Below are 20,348 nucleotides of genomic sequence, written 5' to 3'. Positions count from 1 at the left end.
CTGTTTGTCATGTTGCATGAAATTGCTTTTCCACTTGAGGTGCAGAAGAAAGAGCACTCTGCATTGAGACCAAGAATGCACTTTCCGGCTAGTCTGTTAAAAAAAAAAAAAAAAAAGTGAGTTTTTTTTAGTCAGTAAAGTCAGTTAAAAGCTGTTTGCCACCACAGAGGCAAAGGCCTCAGCCAAAAGCACTGCTAAAGCCATCAGCTCAGCCTGTGGATCCTGGCCCTCAGGCCATGCTCGCTTGGCAAGTGGGTGGCTGTTGTGTGCTGGTAACCTGTGTCTGAAATACCCGTGTGAATGTGGTTACTTTTCTCCTGTCCTGTCATTTATTGCTTCTGCTGGCATGTCACAAATGGGAATGAGCTTCATTCAGTCCTCACCTTGAGTACTGTGTCCAGTTTTGGGCCCCCTACCATAAAAAAGACATTGAGGTGCTGGAGCGGGTCCAGAGAAGGGCGACAAAGATGGTGAGGGGTCTGGAGAATAAGTCTTATGAGGAGAGGCTGAGGGAGCTGGGGTTATTCAGCCTGGAGAAGAGGAGGCTGAGGGGAGACCTTATTGCTCTCTACAACTCCCTGAAAGGAGGGTGTAGAGAGGTGGGGGCCGGTCTCTTCTCTCAAGTCACAGGCGACAGGACGAGAGGAAATGGCCTCAAGTTGCCCCAGGGGAGGTTCAGGCTGGATATTAGGAAAAATTTTTTCACTGAAAGGGTTCTCAGGCATTGGAATGGGCTGCCCAGGGAGGTGGTTGAGGCCCCATCCCTGGAGGTGTTCAAAAGACGGGTTGATGTGGTGCTGGGAGGTCTGGTTTAGTGATGATGCTCCTTGTTTGTTGTGTGGGTGTCTATTTTTGTCAGTCAGGTTGACGGTTGGACAAGATGATCTTTAAGGTCCCTTCCAACCTAGAAGATTCTGTGAGTCTGTGATTCTGATTGAGGATGTAATCTGGAGGGAGGCAGGGAGTGGGAATGGGGATCTCCTTATCTGTCAGTCTGGTTTTGGTAAGTTTGGCTGAAACCATGACACATAGTGTTATTAGCTAGCTGAGAAAATGAATAGGTAATTTACGGAGACTCTCTTGACATTAGGAGTGCAACTTATCTTACTTATGTAACTTGGTCTCCAAGCATCTTGATGTGTTAGCACGATGACTGCTGGCTTTTGGCAACTCCCCAAGAAACCAAAATCGTTCTAGAGTTATCCTAACACGTTCGTTTCCCTGTTGATTTGTTGCAATCAGCAAATTTTTGAAAGATGGGGGAAAAAAAGCTGAAATGTGATGAGTAACATATTGTCACAAGAAGCAAATGTGTATCGTCAAGATAAGCTGACATTGTTTTCAGAGCTACTGCTGAAAACGTTCCAGAGTTAAGCATCAAGTGTTGTAAGCGTAGGTGTGAAGGAAAGGAGGCCTGTGTTAGTGAGGGAGATATATGCTTTATTTAATATAGTGCTGTGTCTTTCTGGTAGTGGCACCAGATCCAGGTCCATGCGTACTCCTTGTGGCTTCATGCTGTCGGGGATGCTCAGTTAAAAGGAGTGGTAATGTGAGTGGTAACACTGAAGTAAATTCTGCCTCTTTAGGTTGTAAAAAGAGAAGCCCCACCAGTGGGGTTTTTTTTCCCCTTTCACCACGAACTGGAGAAATCTGTTTATGGGGTTCATGTTTCAAGGTGTGCTTGACCAAGGCAGCAGTCGCAGGCTCGTGAAATCACAGCCATTTAAATGGGGAGAGAAAGAAAAATCAAGAAAGCAACAGTGCAGAGTAATGATGTCCATATAAAGAGATGGACTGTTTTGGGGGGAGGGTGGCGAGGCTTCTCTGTTGCTTTGACTACAGTGGTGTGAAATAGTAAGGCCCTCTGAATGTAGGGGATACCTCCTTTCCCTGGGCATGCTGCTGCTCTGCTCTGCAGATTGGGGCTTACATAAAACACAGACTCTCTATTTAATAAGAGAAGGTAGATCTTGCTGGTTTGTTCTTAATGTTATTTTATGCTGTTAATGAGCTCTGCCATTCGTAGCAGGAGGAATTTATATTCTCAGGATACCTTTCCTCACAAAGTAGGTGCTGAATAAATTGAACTGTGTAGACGTGAATGTACTTAGCGCAGTTTCAAAGTGAGTGCAGGTGCAGGATCTGCCATCTTTAGATGGTTTCTCTTTTGGGGCTGTTTTCTCTGGTGTCAGTCCTAGTTAATGCAACTCTCTCTCTTTTTGTACCCTATTTAAAACCTGGAAAAGAAATGTTTACCTTAAGTTTTGTGCAAATAAGTAATGTGCATGTCTCCTGTTTCTGAACCCTTTACTAGGTGAAAAACTTCACTTGGGTTTCACTTTTTTTTTTTGTGTGTGTGGAACAATGCCAGAAAAAGCTACAAAGATACTTCCACGGTTTTAGCTAGCATGCAGGTCACTGAAGATAACCACTTACTTGCTAAAGTGCTTTTGACTTCTGTTGTGCTTCTCACTATATCCACGTAGCAGAGAAGGGAGGCTGCCTGCTGGGGCAGCAGGCGGTTATGCTCGATGTTGTGCAGATTTCAAATGTATTTTATTAAATGACCAGAAAGACACACATGAACACAGAATGCTTTTAAAGAAGGTGTGTTCACCTTTTAACTATGGGTTATAGTAACAGAACCTGAAAGCCGCGTGTGCAATACAGTAGAGAGTTGCATCTGTGGCTTTAATGGTTCCTTCAGTAGAAGGTGGAAAAGTAGATGTTAGCATCCATGCACAGATTGACCTTTTGAAAAGATAAGGACCACATGAGTTTCTATTGTTCCTCCATATGAACTAATTTCAGAGTCAAGGGGTAGTGTCTTGGTTCTGGATTAGGAATTTGGGGACAGTATTGGCTTAGAGCTTTACTGGAAAGGGCAGTGCCGCAATGGCTTTATTGGTGTATTATAGCATCATTTTTCATTTACTAAAACAATTTAGATGGCATAACATACTCACTACTGCTTTCTGAAATATATAGGAAGGATTGTGGGCTCTATTTCTCTGGTGCAAACTTGGTTTTAAAAAAGTGAAATGTTAATTCCAGAAGTATGAATTAATGCTTTTCCTGGGTAGAAGATGGAACTGGCAACTACAAAGTAAAGGTACTTGTTTTAAGTTGGCTTTTTCTGTAGAAAGACACACATCTGGTTTTAAAAGTTTTGACTATATTGTCTCCAGTATTCTAACATGGAAATTTATGTCAGTATGGTTAATGTTTTTAAGTGACAGAGGCAATTACCATTTATATAAAACATTTCGGAACAGCATTAAAACTACACTGATTTCTCTTTAAAAGTAGGTCTATTTTAAGTTTAGGTCCTGCTGGAGTTGGCATGCAGAGACGACACAAATCTTGCCTCTGGTGCTGAGTTTAGTAGGAAGCAGATGCAGCCTTGAGCGTGCCAAGTTTGAGCCTTTGGTTCTGGCTTTTCCCATGTTTATTCCAGTTGGGATGGTGCCAGGATACTCCCCGAGACTTGGTGGGTGCTCAGGACCCGTGTACAGTGTGTGCCCACCTGTTTATTATCCCTATGCTCTTTAGGATGCCTACAGCACACGTGTACCATGTACCATCCATCTGCAGTTGCCCCCAGGTGCTGCACCGTCCCCGTGGTTCCGGAGGGGGTGACAGATGGATGTGCTAATTCTGAATTTCAGTCCAGGTGCTGTAAGTTCTGCCCCTTCCTCTGAGACACTGGGGCAGGATGCTCCCAAGCACCCGCTGCAGTGATGCTGTGGTCCTTCTGGGGAACATGTTTCCAAGCGTGAGATGTCTGCTTCAGAGGAGCCCGGAGCAGAACACCAAATGCTGTTGTTGCAGGTCCAGAGAGGTGATTCTGCCACTTTACTCTGCTCTGGTGAGACCTCACCTGGAGTATTGTGTGCAGGTCTGGAGCCCTCAATATAAGAAGGACATGGACCTGATGGAGAGGAGGGCCACAAGGATGATCAGGGGGATGGAGCAGCTCTGCTACGAGGACAGGCTGAGGGAGCTGGGGTTGTTCAGCCTGGAGAAGAGGAGGCTCCGGGGAGACCTAAGAGCAGCCTTCCAGTACCTGAAGGGGCCTACAGGAAGGCTGGGGAGAGCCTGTTTAGAAAGGCCTGCAGTGACAGGACGAGGGGCAATGGCTTCAAGCTGGAGGGGAACAGATTTAGACTGGAGATGAGGAGAGGGTTCTTCACTGTGAGGGTGGTGGAGCACTGGAACAGGTTGCCCAGGGAGGTGGTTGAGGCCCCATCCCTGGAGATGTTCAAGCAGAGGCTCGACGAGGCCCTGGGCAACCTGGTCTAGTTGGGGGTGTCCCTGCTGACTGTGGGGAGGTCGGACTAGATGGCCTTTGGAGGTCCCTTCCGGCCTGGACAACTCTATGACTCTATGATTCTATGATTCTATGATTCTACTTGAACTTCTTTGAGCTAAAAAAGAAGCATGTTACATTGTACTTAACAAAGCAGAAGGAAGTCATCTCACATGACATGTTAATAGCAAATATGTCAAAAATAAGTCCACAGATGTCTGTTTATCAAATGTGGACTGATGTCAGACTTAAAAGGTAATTATGGGATGGGTTGAGGTGGGTTGAATCTTCCTTTGTTTCCACTATGGCTTCTACAGAGGCACCCAGAAATAAGGTTCCTCCTGCTCTGAACAGCCGTGTATCAGGAGAAATGTCACCAGCCAGTACTTGCTGTGCTAGCCTCTTGTTGCCAGAGCTGTGTCTTTGCTGGGGCTGTATTTGCTCTGAGCAAGAGGTGAATTTGAAGCGCAGTGCAGGCAGCAAATGTTCCTCTTCCTTCCTCCTTCCCACTCCCCAGCAACCACAAACGCTTTTTGCAGAACCAGTGTGCTCCTTTGATTTAGGAGGATCGCGGCAGGTTTGGGAGGAGGGTTTTGCTGCTATAGACATTTAGAATTCCCACCTATCAGCCTATATAGTGAATGTACCTTGTAACATTTTAATTCTCTTGGTGAATTTCACAAGGGATGTGGAAGGCCTGAACTGCTGTGAATTGGTCAACATGGAAAGTCCTGTTGTGCCGGATTTCCTAAAAGAGCATGCAGCTTCATTCCATTCTCAGTGATTCACTGTCAGAGGGCTGCTGACATGCGTACTCACATGCCTTTTGCCATCAGTCTTTGAGAACAAAGAGTAGGGCCAGAGATTATTTTTATACTTTGAGAGATCATCTGTTGAGATCATGCTTGGACACAACTCTTAATCAATTCTTTTGTAAGTGAAGCCAGTAAGTGCTGAAGTATTCACCACTCGTGTGGGAATTAAGTTACTTTTAAGCTGTCCTTACCATCACTTTCTCCATGTAAAGTATGAAGCTGTAAACAGGGTTTGAGGTTTTTCTGTGTCAGATATTCAGAGGCAGCATAACTCAGTGGTCGGGAGAGACATCTGGGAGTTAGAATATCTTTTGCTATTCCACATGCTGCTTTTGACTTGCTCCCTGACCTTTTCACTGCTCAATATTTCAGCTTGTGAGACTTGCCAACAGTTCTGCATTTCTTTGTCCATCTTGCATCACTTCACCCTTCAGCTACCAGAGGCTCTTTTCTGTCTTGTCCATAGTTTTGTATGCTTCTCCAGATAGTTAAGCTGATTTTCTGCTGTGTGCAATTTAGAATCATAGAAGGTTAGAGTTAAAAGGGACCTTAAAGATCATGGAGTTCCAACCCCCCTGCCGTGGGCAGGGACACCTCCCACCAGACCAGGTTGCTTGCACTGGCCTTGAACCCCTCCAGGGATGGGGCAGCCACAGCTTCTCTGGGCAACCTGTTCCAGTGCCTCACCACCCTCACAGCAAAGAATTTCTTTGTAATACCTAGTCTAAATCTCCCCTCTTCCAGTTTAAAACCGTTATCCCTTGTCCTGTCACTGCACTTCCTGACAAAGAGCCCCCACCCCATCTTTTCTTACAGCCCCCTTTAAGAACTGGAAGGCTGCTGTAAGGTCTCCCCAGAACCTTCTCTTCTCCAGGTTGAAAAAGCCCAACTCTCTCAGCATGTCTTCATAGCAGAGGTGCTCCAGCCCTCTGATCATTTTCGTGGCCCTCCTCTGGACCTGCTCCAACAGGTCCATATCCTTCTGTTGGGGGCCCCAGAGCTGGACACAGTGCTCCAGGTGGGGTCTCACCAGAGCAGAGCAGAGGGAGAGAATCACCTCCCTTGACCTGCTGGCCACACTTCTTTTGGTGCAGCCCAGGGTGCAATTGGCTCTCTGGGCTGCAGGTGCACATTGCCATGGCTTCCCATCCACCAACAACCCAAGTCCTTCTCCTCAGGGCTGCTCTCAAGCCATTCTCTGCCCAGCCTGTAGTTGTGCTTGGGATTGCCCTAACCCACGCGCAGGACCTTCCACTTGGGCTGGTTGGACTTCATGAGGTTTGCCCAGGCCCACCTCTCAAGCCTGCCCAGGTCCCTCTGGATGGCATCCCTTCCCTCCAGCCTGTCGACCGCGCCACACAGCTTGGTATTGTCAGCAAATGTGCTGAGGGTGCCCTCCATCCCACTGTCCATGTTGCTGACAAAGATGTTGAACAGTCCAGTTCTGACCCCTAAGGAATGCCGTTTGTCACTGGTTTCCATTTGGACATCAGGCTGTTGACCACAGCTCTTTGAGTATGGCCATCCAGCCAGTTTGTTACCCACCGAGCGGTCCATCCCTCCATTTCTCTCTAGTATTGCCAGTTTTACAGAACAAGACACCTGAAAGGGAAGCCCGGGCAGAAACCTGGAAGATGAGGAACCGCTCTACTCTATTCACACCTTCAGTTTTCCAGTCACATTAGTAGCAGCGACCTTGTCTTGCAACATGTGAGGACAAAGCTAAGGACATGTGTGCATAGTAAGTCCCATGGAAGCGTGTAACAGAGACGGGAAGCCTTCAGAATGCATTTTTGTGGTGTGCCATTCTGTAGTCACTGCTAAATCAGACAAGATATATCTGCACTCGAGAAGAGACAGCCAGGCAGATTATATGTAAATGTCTGTCAGTTACAGGAGTCTTCTACAGGTGGAGTCCGTCTCCACTCAGAAAAGACAGTGGGATTAGGATGTGGTGGAGGGAACAAAATGTCATTTCTAGGTGTTAGAAGAGAGTCTGTAATGGACAAAGTGCTCTTAGCTGTGCAATTCCATTATGCCTCCCGCTGCCACAACAGTAGTTGTAGTAGTGGAAGGACAAGAAAGAGTTTGTCTGGATGTTGCTGCATGGATTTAAACAGAATAGAACCTGATGGCAAAGGCAGGAAACGTTAACCTATGACTTTTACCCAAAATACTGATTTGACAGCATGGTGCTGTAGGCACAGAACTGCTGCACTTGCTTTGCTTTGCATAGCAGCAGCTGACGGGGGGGACACTTGGAAACACTTAATTACCCAGCTATCTCTACCAAGGAAGCCAAGGTGATTTTGTTGCTATGTGGGGAAGAAGTAAGTTCTAGCAAGTAGAGAAATGATGTGTTTAGGACTAAATTGGAGCTCCATTCAGTGCTGCGGTCGGCACACGCACAAGTTGATGTTTTCAAAGGTGCCTGACAGAATTTGTTAACTAATTTCTTTTGCAATTCACAAGAAGTTTAATACCTTCTTATGGTCTCTATAAATTCTCTAGTCCTGTTTTATTTGGGCTATTTATAGCTGTGCTTGAATTCCTGTAAGGAAACAGTAGGCATGTAAAAGTTTGGCTAGTTTAGGAATATCTGTTGGATGGTTATGGTGTGGGTATGCACATCATGTACTAAAGAGTTATATTTGACCAAGATCTCAATTTTCCAGCAAAAAATATTCGGTCTTGATTTGGGAACCGATCCCAAAATGCATTGAAAGGTAATGGAGGTCTTTCCCTTAGCTTCACTGGGCAGTGGATCAGGCCTTCTGCAATCTGGCTGGTGGTAACACCTCTCAACGATTTTCTATTGCCTAAGTAGTAATTATTTAGGCCTTGGAAGTGCAATTATTTCGAGCAAAATATCTTTGGGCTGTCCCTAATAGGACAAAAATGAGAGTGGGGGATGCAGAACAGCCAGATGTATCTGTGATTAGGAGTGTTACTGCCAGGAGGACGAAAGGTTTCTCAGATGTCTCAGGAAACCTTCTGGATAAAAGTATAATGTCTGTTCTGAAGGCTTGCGGAAGAATGCAAGTGCACTGCCACACCTTTTGACAAAGAACAAGACTGAAATGCTTTATAATCTGTCCTTGTGGTGACAGAACTTGAGACACGCTCCTTGCAATGTGCATCTCATGAAACGGTTGCTAAAGCACTAGCAGAAAGTCAGCTCTGGTTTTAAGTATTTTTTTACCTTTTTGACTTGTTTTTTCCTTCCACGTGCGATATCCTATTGACACAACAGATGAGTAGCAACTGATTTGAAGCTGATCAGAGGCAGCACCCTGTACCTGAAAGATGCTGATAACCTTAAATTTAGGCACTTATGCTCTATATAGTTCACAAGAGATAAGCAGGAGGGAACCCAAAATTAGACATCATTTGGAAAAGTGAGTTATATCTCTTCATCTAACTGTTGCAGTATTGAAGTAATCTAATTTTATATAAAACTGTTGTGTCACACAGATTTGTGTTAACTTTGCACATGGATATGTGTGTGTATATATTTGGCATATATGTTCATCAATGACCAACTCAGTTGTTCCTGCAATTTTGCAGCCTTTTACTGGGTATCTGTTAATGTGTCTGACATGGAGATGTCATCTGCCTTCAGTGTTTGTTGCTTGGCCTCTTGGGAGAGCAAGGGGATTAGATCTTGCAACAGGCTGGAGGAGTATAGTTCTGGGGCAGGGGCTTTGGTGGCTTCTCATCTTTATCCATTTTATACAAGGCAGACATTAGGCTGCAAAGGACCTGATACAGGATCTGAGGAACAGCAAAGGTGAAGAAGGGTTGCTGGAAGTGAACCCTGATGATGTTCTGCATGCTTGAAATGTGCTGTCGGGGTCATGAGAAATTTCAGTGAGAATAAAAAACATACTGCAGACCATCAGGTTTTCTTGCCAAACGGGTCATCTCGGTGTAATCCTGTGACTATTCAGTTGTAACTGGATTTGCTGTGCTTCGATGACTTTCTCTGACTCTTTCCTGGCAAAGTGCTGGGATCTGGAGGAGCTGCCCAATTCCGTATTTCGAGTGTGGAGTGAGTGGTAGCTGAGCAGAAACGCTGTCCTGCCTTCTGTGCGTGGCACCAGCACAGCCCTGCCAGGCTGATGAGGAGAAAGGAAGTTCTCTGCCTTCCAGACAGAGAAGTGAGAGAAGCAGGTACCCTTATGGGAGCAGAGAAGAGTGGGATCAGGGCCAGCAGTGGTAGATGGCAGTGGGCTGTGTGGACCAGGAGATGTTGATGCAGAGGCCGTGCCCCAGGGAACATGTCTCATTTTGTTTACTTTGCCTTCCCCCTGTCCAGACAAGCCCAGGAGAGTTAGCCCGCAGCCAGCCCCAGACAAATAGACCATGTAGCATTTGTTCAGTTCTGGTCATTACCTAAACTGGAGGGTGGCCAAATCAGTAGAGTTGACTCTGGCAGCGAGCACGAGTCGTGTTTCCCGTTCAGAAGATGAGTTTGAGGAATACGCTCCTTTAGTGCTTGAAAAGGCATGGCTTTCTGCCTCGTCTCCTGAGAGCAAGAGGACTTGGAGTAGGTTGATGTAATTCCACACTTTGTCATGTGTTATTTACATACTGTTTGCACCTCGCTGTTCTCTGCATCAGTGCCAGCACCCTGATATTTCTGCAATTTATTTTTATGATCTTGGTGTTGAAACAGCTGTAAAAACAACTAGTGAAAGTGAGCCAGCTGCTGGAATTTGTGATTCCTAGTCTGGTTTGTAGTAGGCAGATTCTGAAAGGGAAGAAGAGATGGAAAACAACAAATAAACGTAATGTCATAAGGAGTTAAATATAACTCCTCTGAACAAAAAAAAGTTAGGTGGCTGAAATTTTAACTGTTGAAGAGAATTAAGTCACTAAAAAATGAAATAGTACATCTGGTCTGTACAGAAAGGGTCCAAGGATATACTGCTGCTTTAAAAGAGATCTTACACTTGCCTGCAAGGACGTGGGAGCAGTAGAATGTCATCTCCCCTATACCTCATTTGTTTTAGTGCTGCCGAAGTAGTTAAACATTTTGCCAGACAAAGAAGCATAGGCCAATTAACAGTTTCCCTGGCTAGCTAAAATCCAAATACTTAGTTTGTACACTGGTGTGAACACCACTGAAATGGGACTTTGTGGAACAGAATTAAAAATGGCCTTTCATCCAAGTAGTTAATTGCTTTTGACTTTGGTATTGAGATTCTTGTTCGTGGCCCAGGTGTAATAGGGACCTGGTGTCCTTAACACTGCAGTGATACACATAATTACTGCATTTAAACTCTCCCTTTGTTCCTGCCTTGAGCAGCAGAGATAAACTGATAAGGTTAGCTGAAGCTGGGCGCCCTGAGCTTCTGTGGTTGTGCAGCAAGGAGACGGATGTAGCCTATGGGTCATAATTTTGTTCCTTGCTTTTTTCAGTTGCAGTAACTTACCTGCTGTTTACAATGGTTTCCTTAAAATATTTGCTAATTCGATTTCTAAGGATGTGAGCTGGAGGGCTGCTGCTTGGCATCTACTTTGACCCAGCCAAAACCAGTGGCGTCCAAGAGATTTCTGTTTGTATTCAAAAAATGCCAGTTATGAGTTGGGTGCATTTTCTTTTGGAGAGGGTGATCTCATACAGCACAGATAAGTCTGTCCTCGCTCCTGATGCGTTTTCACCACACGGGTTGGTAAGCAGAGGTAGGGTACAAGTCAGTTTAATAAAGCCTGCTCTGTATGGTGGAGTCGGTTCTTAGAGATTATCTGATCTTTGCTTATTGCAAATACTTTCACTTAACCTGTCTTCCTCCACCTAAAGAGCTAAGGTAACCAGTGAGGAAAGCTGGGGCATCCAGGGATAAAACTGGAGGGGTTTTAGAGTCTGCTTGGCCACTGCTTTGTTGTGTTCATAGTTAATTATTACAGTGCAAAGTGAATGAAAAATACGACAAGAGCCCAAACTGCCTTGACGTGCGAGCAGACATTTATGAAGAAGGCACTGAGAAATCAAGCTGTTAATTTTTCTAGCGGTAGTTGAATCTCCATTTGCAGCTCCAGGTTGGGTTGAAGCAAGGTTCAGTTCAGAAGCTCGCTGTCACGTCTGGTGTACTCTGCAGCCCCAGAGCTGTACTCTGATGGTACATACCCCTCACAGAAACCCTCTGTCCGTGTGGTCTGAGGGTTTATCAGCTGGTTCATTCTTGTTAAGATGTAATTGTAACCCAGGCACAAAAAAAAATCTTCATCTGCCGTGCCGGGAGCCAGGCAGGGTTGTGTGTTTTGCAGGGACTCTTTGCCCAAGTAAATGAAACAGCAGAAAGTGTTCTGGGTGACTCCAGGTGAACCCTAAAGAGGCAGGAGAAAGATTTTTCTTTTCCTTTTTTCTGAGTAGAATACCAAGTAATTTAAGTTTTGATCCTGCAATTTGTACTTTGCAGTGAAACCTCCGTGCTCGTGGTGAGGCCCATTAACCTCGGTGGCACAGGGCAGTTGAGGGTTTTAATCCAGGATCCAGCCCAAAGTGAAGTGACAACAGACTCTGTGTGGGTGTTAAAAGCAAAAGGTGTAATTGCCCAGCAGAGATGACAGCGTTAGAAAGGAGGGTAATTGTGAACAGTAGGAAGAAAGGGACCAAAGGAAAAATGGGCTGAAAACCACTCCTGACTGGAATCTGTTTATCTGCTTATTGATTCCTGCTTGATTCTATTGCAATTTATTTTACAATGATGTAACACTATCCGAAGTACTTGTATCAATTGTCAGAGGAATGGTCTCATCTATCAAATGAATATATATCTCTGTTTCTAATCACGGAATCACGGAATTGTCAGAGTTGGAAGGGACCTCTAGAGATCCTCCAGTCCCACTCCCCTGATTTGTCCCTCAGGACAGCATCCAGGTGGGGCTTGAAGATCTCCAGAGAAGGGGACTCCACACCCTCCCTGGGCAGCCTCTGCCAGGGCTCTGCCACCCTCACCCCAAAGAAGTTCTTCCTCAGATTGGAGTGGAACTTCCCATGGTCCAGCTTGTGCCCGTTGCCCCTCGTCCTGTCACTGGGAACCACTGGAAAGAGTCCGGCTCCATCCTCCTTCAACCCACCCTTTAGATACTCGGAAGCATGAAGAAGGTCTCCCCTCAGCCTTCTCTTCTCCAGGCTGAAGAGTCCCAGCTCTCTCAGCCTTTCCTCATCAGGGAGATGCTCCAATCCCTCCATCATCTCTGTTGCCCTACGCTGGACTCTCTCCAGCAGTTCCCTGTCCCTCTTGAACTGGGGAGCCCAGAACTGGATCCAGTGCTCCAGCTGTGGCCTCCCCAGTGCAGAGCAGAGGGTAATGTACCTTAGAAGCTGAGCATATCCTTTTGCAGTGCTGATGTCTGCGTTCAGGATGGGTATTGTTGCTGTGTAGGAGGCCGGAGCGGGAGTGCCAGGCTTGGACTCCTCAATCTACTTTGCCAAAGTCAGAACAAGAAGCTTTAGTCTAGATATTCTGAGAGATGTCTCCTGCCTGCAATGTCTAGCATATTTTATTCTTTTCCCACCCTGATGTTTAGAAACAATAAATACATTGCCTCTGGAAACCATCTTTCCCAGGCCCTAACATCTGTGCAAGTTCCTGTCCAGGCAAGAAAGGCTGCCAGTTCTAGTCTAGGAAGAAAAGAAGTGGGTTGTTCTTCCAGCACTTAGTGAAATTTCACTGTTAATTTTGCACACTGCTGTGTTTGTGGTTATAGTCACATTTTATTTGGTTTAGGTATACACTGTTTGGCACATACAGGTCTCGGTTTGGTTTGTATTTCAACTGAAAATATCAGAACTTTCAACTCAAAATCCTGAGGTTGAGCTCTGGACTTTATAGGGCATCGGGAAGAGCCTTTTGGCCATAAAGGTCAAGCACATGACTGCAGGTACAAAATCCACCAGGAAGACTTGTGACTGCCCAGAGATGGTTAAAAAGTATAGTTTTAACAAGGCTGAAAAGCCACGTGAAACTTTGTCAAGTTTAATTCCACACTTCAGCTCCAGTTTTGGCACGTATCTAGCGCTTGGAGTTGATGTGCCAAAATTTTGTGTGATCTGCAGTGTCTGTAATTAGCGTGGCTGGACACACCCCCACTTCAGTCAGGGGATTACTTGTAGGAGAGGATAGGCAGCTAATTCTTGTATTTACTGTCACCATTCTATTAAATGGACTTTAGTAAAACAAAACAAACCCCCCAAAAAGCCTGCTTGTCTGGTGCAGTATATTCCCGGAAGGCCCCAAGCCTCTCAAGGAATATGAATTGGGGAGGGCCACTAAGTAGTGAGAAGCATCCTGCTTCCCTTAGTCTCTGAGTGCATTCCTTGTTACTGCCTGTGACCCAGCAGAAACTCACCTCAAGAAACAGCTGATGTCTTCCTCAGTGATGGTTAAAATATCTTACACTGTACTTGAACAAATCTTTTGCCTCTTGTCTGTTTTTTAGCAGCTCAGTTCATTATTATTATTATTGGCTTTTATGGGGTGCTAGTATGAAAATGAGCGGGCAGGTGGTAAATGCTTTTCTAGCACACTTTTGTAGTTGGGGCGTGTTTTTTTTCCAGCTGTCTTGAAAGGAGCAAATTACTGTCTGGATAATAATCTAATTATTTTATCTTTTCCTCTTGTTTTCTCAACAGGAGAGTTGCCCAGTTCCAGTATGGAAGAACATAATGGCTCTGCAGAGACTCCCCCACCAAGCCAAGGGCAGCACGGTGCCCTTAAGTGTGGGTGGCTGCGGAAGCAAGGAGGCTTTGTCAAGACCTGGCACACACGCTGGTTTGTTCTGAAGGGTGACCAGCTTTACTATTTCAAAGATGAAGATGAAACCAAGCCCTTGGTAAGTGACAGGAGGATACAGGATGGGAAGTGAGGAGGGAAAAAAAAGTTAATGCAAGCGGAATTATCTGGTGTGTAAAGAACCAAACCTTTCTGTCTCTGTCATTGACTCAGTACAATTTGGGATTTTGATTACAGTGAACACAAAACTGAGTCAGGCCTCAGCAGTCAGTGTGGTTTCCCAGCAGGCTGGTTTCTAAAACTTTCTTTTCCAGGTTAGCCATTCAGTATTGGATCGGTATTTAGGGTAAACACCTGTTTATTCACTACTGGATTGTACAATCTGTACAAAGTACCATCCTACAATAATTCTTTTAGACAATAATATAATAGAAGAGAGTTAATGAGTTTATTTTCTAAATAAGATTGTAGTTTTTGTTTTGCTTACTGGTTAGTTGTGTTTGGAAGGAGGCAGAAAGCGATGATTACTTATCATGAGAGATGCTCTAATTGCACACCTTGTGTATATTTATTTATAGAAGGTTGGAGAACTGTGGCAGGAGAGGACAAAACAAGCCAGTGGGATTATGTTTGTAGGCTTGGTGCAAATTAGAGAAAAGCAGAATCCAGTTTCTGGTGTGAATTCAGACTGGTCCTGAGCACCATTCTGCTTAACACTTGGGCTTGGGCTCTGTCCAGTGTTTCCCAGAAATTACGCCATGATGTTTGTGTTTTTGAAAGGGATGGAGATGTGAATGGAAGTGAATTTCAAAAAAATATTATTATTGGTCAGACTTTATTCTACAAGTGATTGTGTATAATGGGAGTAAAGATAAGAAACACCATCTGTGTCTAAAATGTCAGTAAATGCTTTGGAATTCCTGAAGCATGCCCATTTCCTGCTAGTAATATAGGTAGCTACCATATATGCTTTAGTCAATATGTGTGCATCTCCTGGGCGTCAAACTATTAAATTTAAAAGTCATTAACTACCAGTGTGAGTGCGGGGAATTGTCTCTGCCAACCTGTGTCAGACGCCTACAGGCACCCAGAGCTGGTGAAGAACAGTCGAAGAAAAAGCAGAGCACAGCTGTTAGTTTTACAGTCCAGATCACTGAATTGTCATGGATTCTTTATCATCATCAAATATAAGCATCTTTCCCTTGCAATGTTTTATTAGTAAGAATAGCAGCTGTCTTTTGCTCTGATATCCTTGAGATGTCTTTGGGGATCTGGCAAAGATGGCATTTCTGTTTACTGAAGATGCAGGTATGGTTAGCAATAATCTAGTCAATTCCAGAAGACAAAAAGAACATAAGTAAGCAAGCCCTATGAAGACGTAAAATCTCATTTCTGACAATTCTCTGTAATTTTTACTTCTTGGAAGCGATGCTCTATTTAGCCTTGTTAATTCTTTTTACTGTCTTTGTAGGTCACCTTATTCCTGACAGCCCATTGTGCTTTAGAAAGCTAGTGTTACGCTCGATCTGAAGGTCAGCTATCCAATATTGAAATGGGCACAGCTGAAAGAAATCAGCATTTAGCATTCTGTGTTTCACGGTACAGATGTTGTTTAAATGCAGCCCATGCAAATGTATTTCTTGCTTTCTTCTCTGCCTACGGTTAACTGCAGCTGTGTCTGGGTTGGCATGGTCTTAATTGAAAATGGGAAGAGGAAATCAGTGCCGTCTCAGTGAGACAGCATGCTTTTTCTGTGTTTTTTTTTGAGCAGCAGGAGAAAGCTTCCAACTATCACCTCCTTGTTCCAGCTTTGCTGTCACACTTCCCTGGTGTTACTGAGGAAGTAGATTTGTGGGAGCAAAGCTACACAAACTGTACTGATGGAGCATCCTTGATACGAGACTGTAAATAAGCAAGAATGGGCAAGTTCATCCACTTGGAACAGTGTTAGGCTTAGGCACCTATTCAATGTCATTGCCACTCAGCTTGGTTTATGGACTTGAAATTGAGGTGTGTAGAGAGATCTTAAAGAACTATGAACTAGCCTGTTGGTGTATGCCTGACAGCAGATGATGATTTGCTGTTTCAGTTTATATCCCGTCCTGAACATTCTGGCGTGAGGTTTTTATCCTCTGGATCTCGTTAAGCTCCCAACTGTTTGGCATAAGTACTGCTAAACGGTGTTCAATGGCTCCTAAGACCCAAGACGAACCCTGGGGAGGGACAGCAGATCTGAATGCTGAGGTGTGAGTCCTAAATGTGGAACTTGAATTGGTCTTTTGATTGAAACTGAGTAAGTGCAGCTGGATTCTGAAGTACAGGTCACCATTTGTAAGGGAAAGACTGTCTCTGATGTACAAACAGAATGTATTTTGAAGTATATTACTTTCCCACAAAATATGTGCTTCCCATTTAGTTCAGTTTATGTAAAAATTTCATTGACAGAAAAATCCATTTAATGGCATTAATAGGAAACATGACAAATTTCAGCTGCATTTTTAAATTAAAATAAAGCTTCTAATGAATGTGTTAAATAGAAAGTAATATGATAATTACATAATTTGAAACTTAACCCTGTCTGTAGGGGAAATCTTTCAGTATTAGTATTGAATATGATTAAGGATTGAGCATCATGCTTTTTAACAAGTTAAAAGGGGATGGATGGCATTTCTGAGTGGAGGGAAAATAACTAATTGTACGGCAGCTTTAGAACTGCATGGCAAGAAATGGACATCTCTCCTTGTTGCCTAGAGGATTTTCAGTAAGGGAGATCAGAGCACTGTTCACTCTGATCTTCATCTTTGGAAAGCCACAAGAACCAGCTCCGGTGGTTCCAGCAAGGAGTGTCCAGACCACTGGGGATATTATTTTTTATTTATTTTTTTTTTCATTTCTAGGTAAAACACTTGCTATTAGTCTAGGAAACAGAAATGGTCTTGGGATGGCCGTGTGCTACCGGGTGAACCCTCACCTGTGTAGGAGTAGTGCTTTGAAATACTGAGTTACCTAAAACCTATTGCAAACTTAAAGGGAGAAATTAGTCAAATGCAATTATGCAGCTGTCACACGGAACGGCTGGGGGTTGATAGAGAAAGCATGTTTCTCAGGAATTTCACTGGAAACTCAATATGCTGGATGAAATCACATAGGATTTTCTTGAGATTGATAGTGATGTTTGCCAGCAATGAAAGGATTTACCAGAATCTATAGCTATTATTGGCTATTGGATACCACTTTTGAGGGTGGTAAATAAGGAACGTAAAAACCAAACAAATAAAAAGCCTCCACAAACAAATCCATCAGAAAGCACACCTTAAACAGTTCACGTGAATGCAATGGAGTGGAAGGGTGTCCAATGTGCCGTAGATAAACGTTTTAAAGAGGTCAAATGACATGATATTCTGGAAAGGCAGTCAGCTGAAACAGTAATATGCTCTGAGCAGTCCTGATAAAAGGTTTCCAGCTGATCTTCCTAAACTTTGTCTAAAGGAAAAAAAAAAAAGAAAGAAACTAAGTAGACAAGAAGTAGTGGTCCCATTTTTCAGATGTCTGAATGGAGCCTCCTTAGGACGGGCTGTAGGCCCCTTCTAATGATTTCTGCTCGTGGAGTGCTTCTTGTTGGGTAGGCTTGCAGTGTAGGAGCAGCTGGGCTGCACTGAGCTTGGCACAGTCGTAGCCTGGTTGTCCTTGCTCTCCCATTGCCATTCAGCAGGCTGGAGTGTGGCTTCTGCTTTATTTTCCTTCCCTTCAGGGTTTTTGAGTTTGCATAAGCTCACTGAAATCAGGTACTGCTCATTGCAGTTTTGCACGTGTCATGCAAACTAGAAACAGATTTGGGGCTAACCATGTGTGCGTGTGCCTGGTGTAATGGAATTTCCTGTCTCTTGGAATACTTAGCTGAAGGAAGAGAAGCCTCCGTGTAACACACCTTTCTATTTATGACAAGGGCATTTTTTTCCCCCCTTTTCACAGAATCACAGAATCTTCTAGGTTGGAAGGGACCTTAAAGATCATCTTGTCCAACCATCAACCTGACTGACAAAAATAGACACCCACACAACAAACAAGGAGCATCATCACTAAACCAGACCTCCCAGCACTACATCAACCCGTCTTTTGAACACCTCCAGGGATGGGGCCTCAACCACCTCCCTGGGCAGCCCATTCCAATGCCTGAGAACCCTTTCCGTGAAAAAATTTTTCCTAATATCCAGCCTGAACCTCCCCTGGGGCAACTTGAGGCCATTTCCTCTCGTCCTGTCGCCTGTGACTTGAGAGAAGAGACCGACCCCCACCTCTCTACACCCTCCTTTCAGGGAGTTGTAGAGAGCAATAAGGTCTCCCCTCAGCCTCCTCTTCTCCAGGCTGAACACCCCCAGCTCCCTCAGCCTCTCCTCATAAGACTTATTCTCCAGACCCCTCACCATCTTTGTCGCCCTTCTCTGATCATTGATCTCTATCTACTGGTCTCTCAACTTTTAAACTGAAAATTAACTTCTTAACTCTATCACTGGTTGAGTTTCAGATGAGGCAAGAAGAGTTGTATCCTCCCTGATGGGAGTAGTAGAATCTCATCCCTTTTTCTATGTGAGACAGAAGCAGCTGTGTCCTGGCACACGGTGACAGACAATCTGTAATCTGGTCTTTCTCGTGTAGTGAACTGCCGCATTGGTGGCTGTTCAGTGCCACCAGAAAGTGAAGTGAAAGCCCCAAAACTTCTTTGGGCCTTTTTATGGATTTTCAAGGAATGACTCCCTCAAGTATACGAATATCAGCAGGCTTTTGCAACTGAAGCAGTGACGTTTCTGGAATACAGGGATGGTTATTGAAGGATAGCTTTTACATACAGTAGAAAGTCCTGCTATTTCTAATAACCTGTGTGCCTTTGTAAGGTTTTAAGTCATGGAGGCTTCAGCAACTTCTTGTAGAGACACATTTTTTTACTGCAGTGATTTATGTCAGTGCTATCCAAAGTATAAAACACTTTGGGCAACAGATACCCATGGGAATTTTTTGCAAGAGATTAGTGTGATGAGGCTAAGTTTATTTGAAAACAGGGTGTTTCTAATGCCGTTATTGTGTTGCTTGGGAGAGGTTTCTCAAATTCACAGGACTGAATTTCTGTCCTCAGCGTGAGACGAATAACCACAAGGTCAGTCGCTCTGGTGCTCAACTTGGAGGTGATCAAATTCCAACTTTAATCCCCTTTTCTTCTTCTTTGAGGCCAAAACTGTGAACTTGAATTTTCAGTAATTATTCTTTGTTTTGCTTGTTTGAAAAACTTTGGAGGCCTTGGACTGGGCCCAGAAGGAGTCTGAAAAATTTTCACAGAAAGAAAAAATGTTTCTCCTCCAGCATTAACTGCCGCGTTAATTACAGGAGTGTCGCTAAGCACTGTGCAAGGTTATGGATTCTGTGCCAAAATCAGGTAATTCTCGTTTAGTGCTTTGCCCCAGCTTATGCTGCTGGAAATTCAGTGCCTCTTTGAAGCTGGTTTTTAGATTTCAGTGCAATGTGTGAGTGTTCAGTGCGTCCCTTCGTCAGCTTTGCATGTAGCTGTCGTGTCATCATCTGTCACTCTATGGGTAACGTCTACAAACTACTGTCCTGCTCTTGTACCAATTCATTTAAGTCTGTGCATACTTCATTCCTGAGGGCTTGTAGCTTTTCATTCTCCATGAACTTGAGTGAATTTTTCAAAACAGCTCTCAGGAGCAGTTTGTCCTTCTTGCATTACTGCTCTTCTCCCTCTTCAGATCCAGCCCTGACCTCAACTTCCTTTGCTTCCAGATCTATTGGCTGGTGAAATAACTGCCCCCCTCCTCTCCCGGTATCTATAGCATTCATAAAATGCCAACTCTGTGGTTGTTGTTCTCTGACATGATTCAGTATCTCCATCCCATGATGACTCGGAAAATTACAGATTAGATGGTTAACCTTCCTGCTTTCCATGCCCCCAGCAGTTCCACTAGCTGCCTGAGTAGCTGAAAGTTTGTAAGTATTTTCCACAATCAGCCTCATTGATGCATTTTGTCACGCAACTGCCCCAAAACAAAAAAACAAACAAACAAATGCAGTAGGGCTAGATGCTGTTCAAATTTGAGAACGTGTCTATCTCCTTTTAGGCTCCAGAAAAATAGTCCAGTGACTGAAGTTCAGAATTCCCTAAGCTGAGACGGTTTTGTAGGTGGGAAATGTCAGCCTTTCATGGTGTTTGGACTGGTGTATTCCACTGGGATTTCTTCTTGTTATAACCAAACTTGGAAATTCAGGAAGGTAAAGAAAAGTTGATTCCACCTGTGTCTGCCTCAGACTCGGGCTGTTTATGTGGCAGGCAGTACGGCTCCAGGACCTCTTCCAAAGCCATTTGGGAAGAACAAATACCTGTTTCTAGACTTCCGTATCTTTAATCCATCCAAACTGGGAAATTAGTTTTAGTAAATATTTTTGTAATAGAACAAAGCAAAAATGCTTTATGGC

The 20,348-nt window shown here is 44.3% G+C and overlaps 1 protein-coding gene across 1 annotated transcript in view; it reads left to right on the top strand.

The window, feature by feature from the left end:
• Nucleotides 1–20,348, top strand: part of ARHGAP24 (Rho GTPase activating protein 24) — a 241,261-nt gene that overhangs the window by 25,156 nt on the left and 195,757 nt on the right. The window contains exon 2 of the mRNA XM_014950098.1: nucleotides 13,769–13,968. Within this exon, the coding sequence (XP_014805584.1) occupies nucleotides 13,789–13,968 (180 nt within the window). The 5' untranslated portion in view covers nucleotides 13,769–13,788. The remainder of the gene's footprint in view (nucleotides 1–13,768; nucleotides 13,969–20,348) is intronic.

Source organism: Calidris pugnax, unplaced genomic scaffold (genome assembly GCF_001431845.1).
Source record: "Calidris pugnax isolate Ruff unplaced genomic scaffold, ASM143184v1 scaffold42, whole genome shotgun sequence".
NCBI classification, from domain to species: Eukaryota; Metazoa; Chordata; class Aves; order Charadriiformes; family Scolopacidae; genus Calidris; species Calidris pugnax.
The sequence above is the reverse complement of the archived record's forward strand: the minus strand, read 5'-3'. Positions and strand labels throughout refer to the sequence as shown.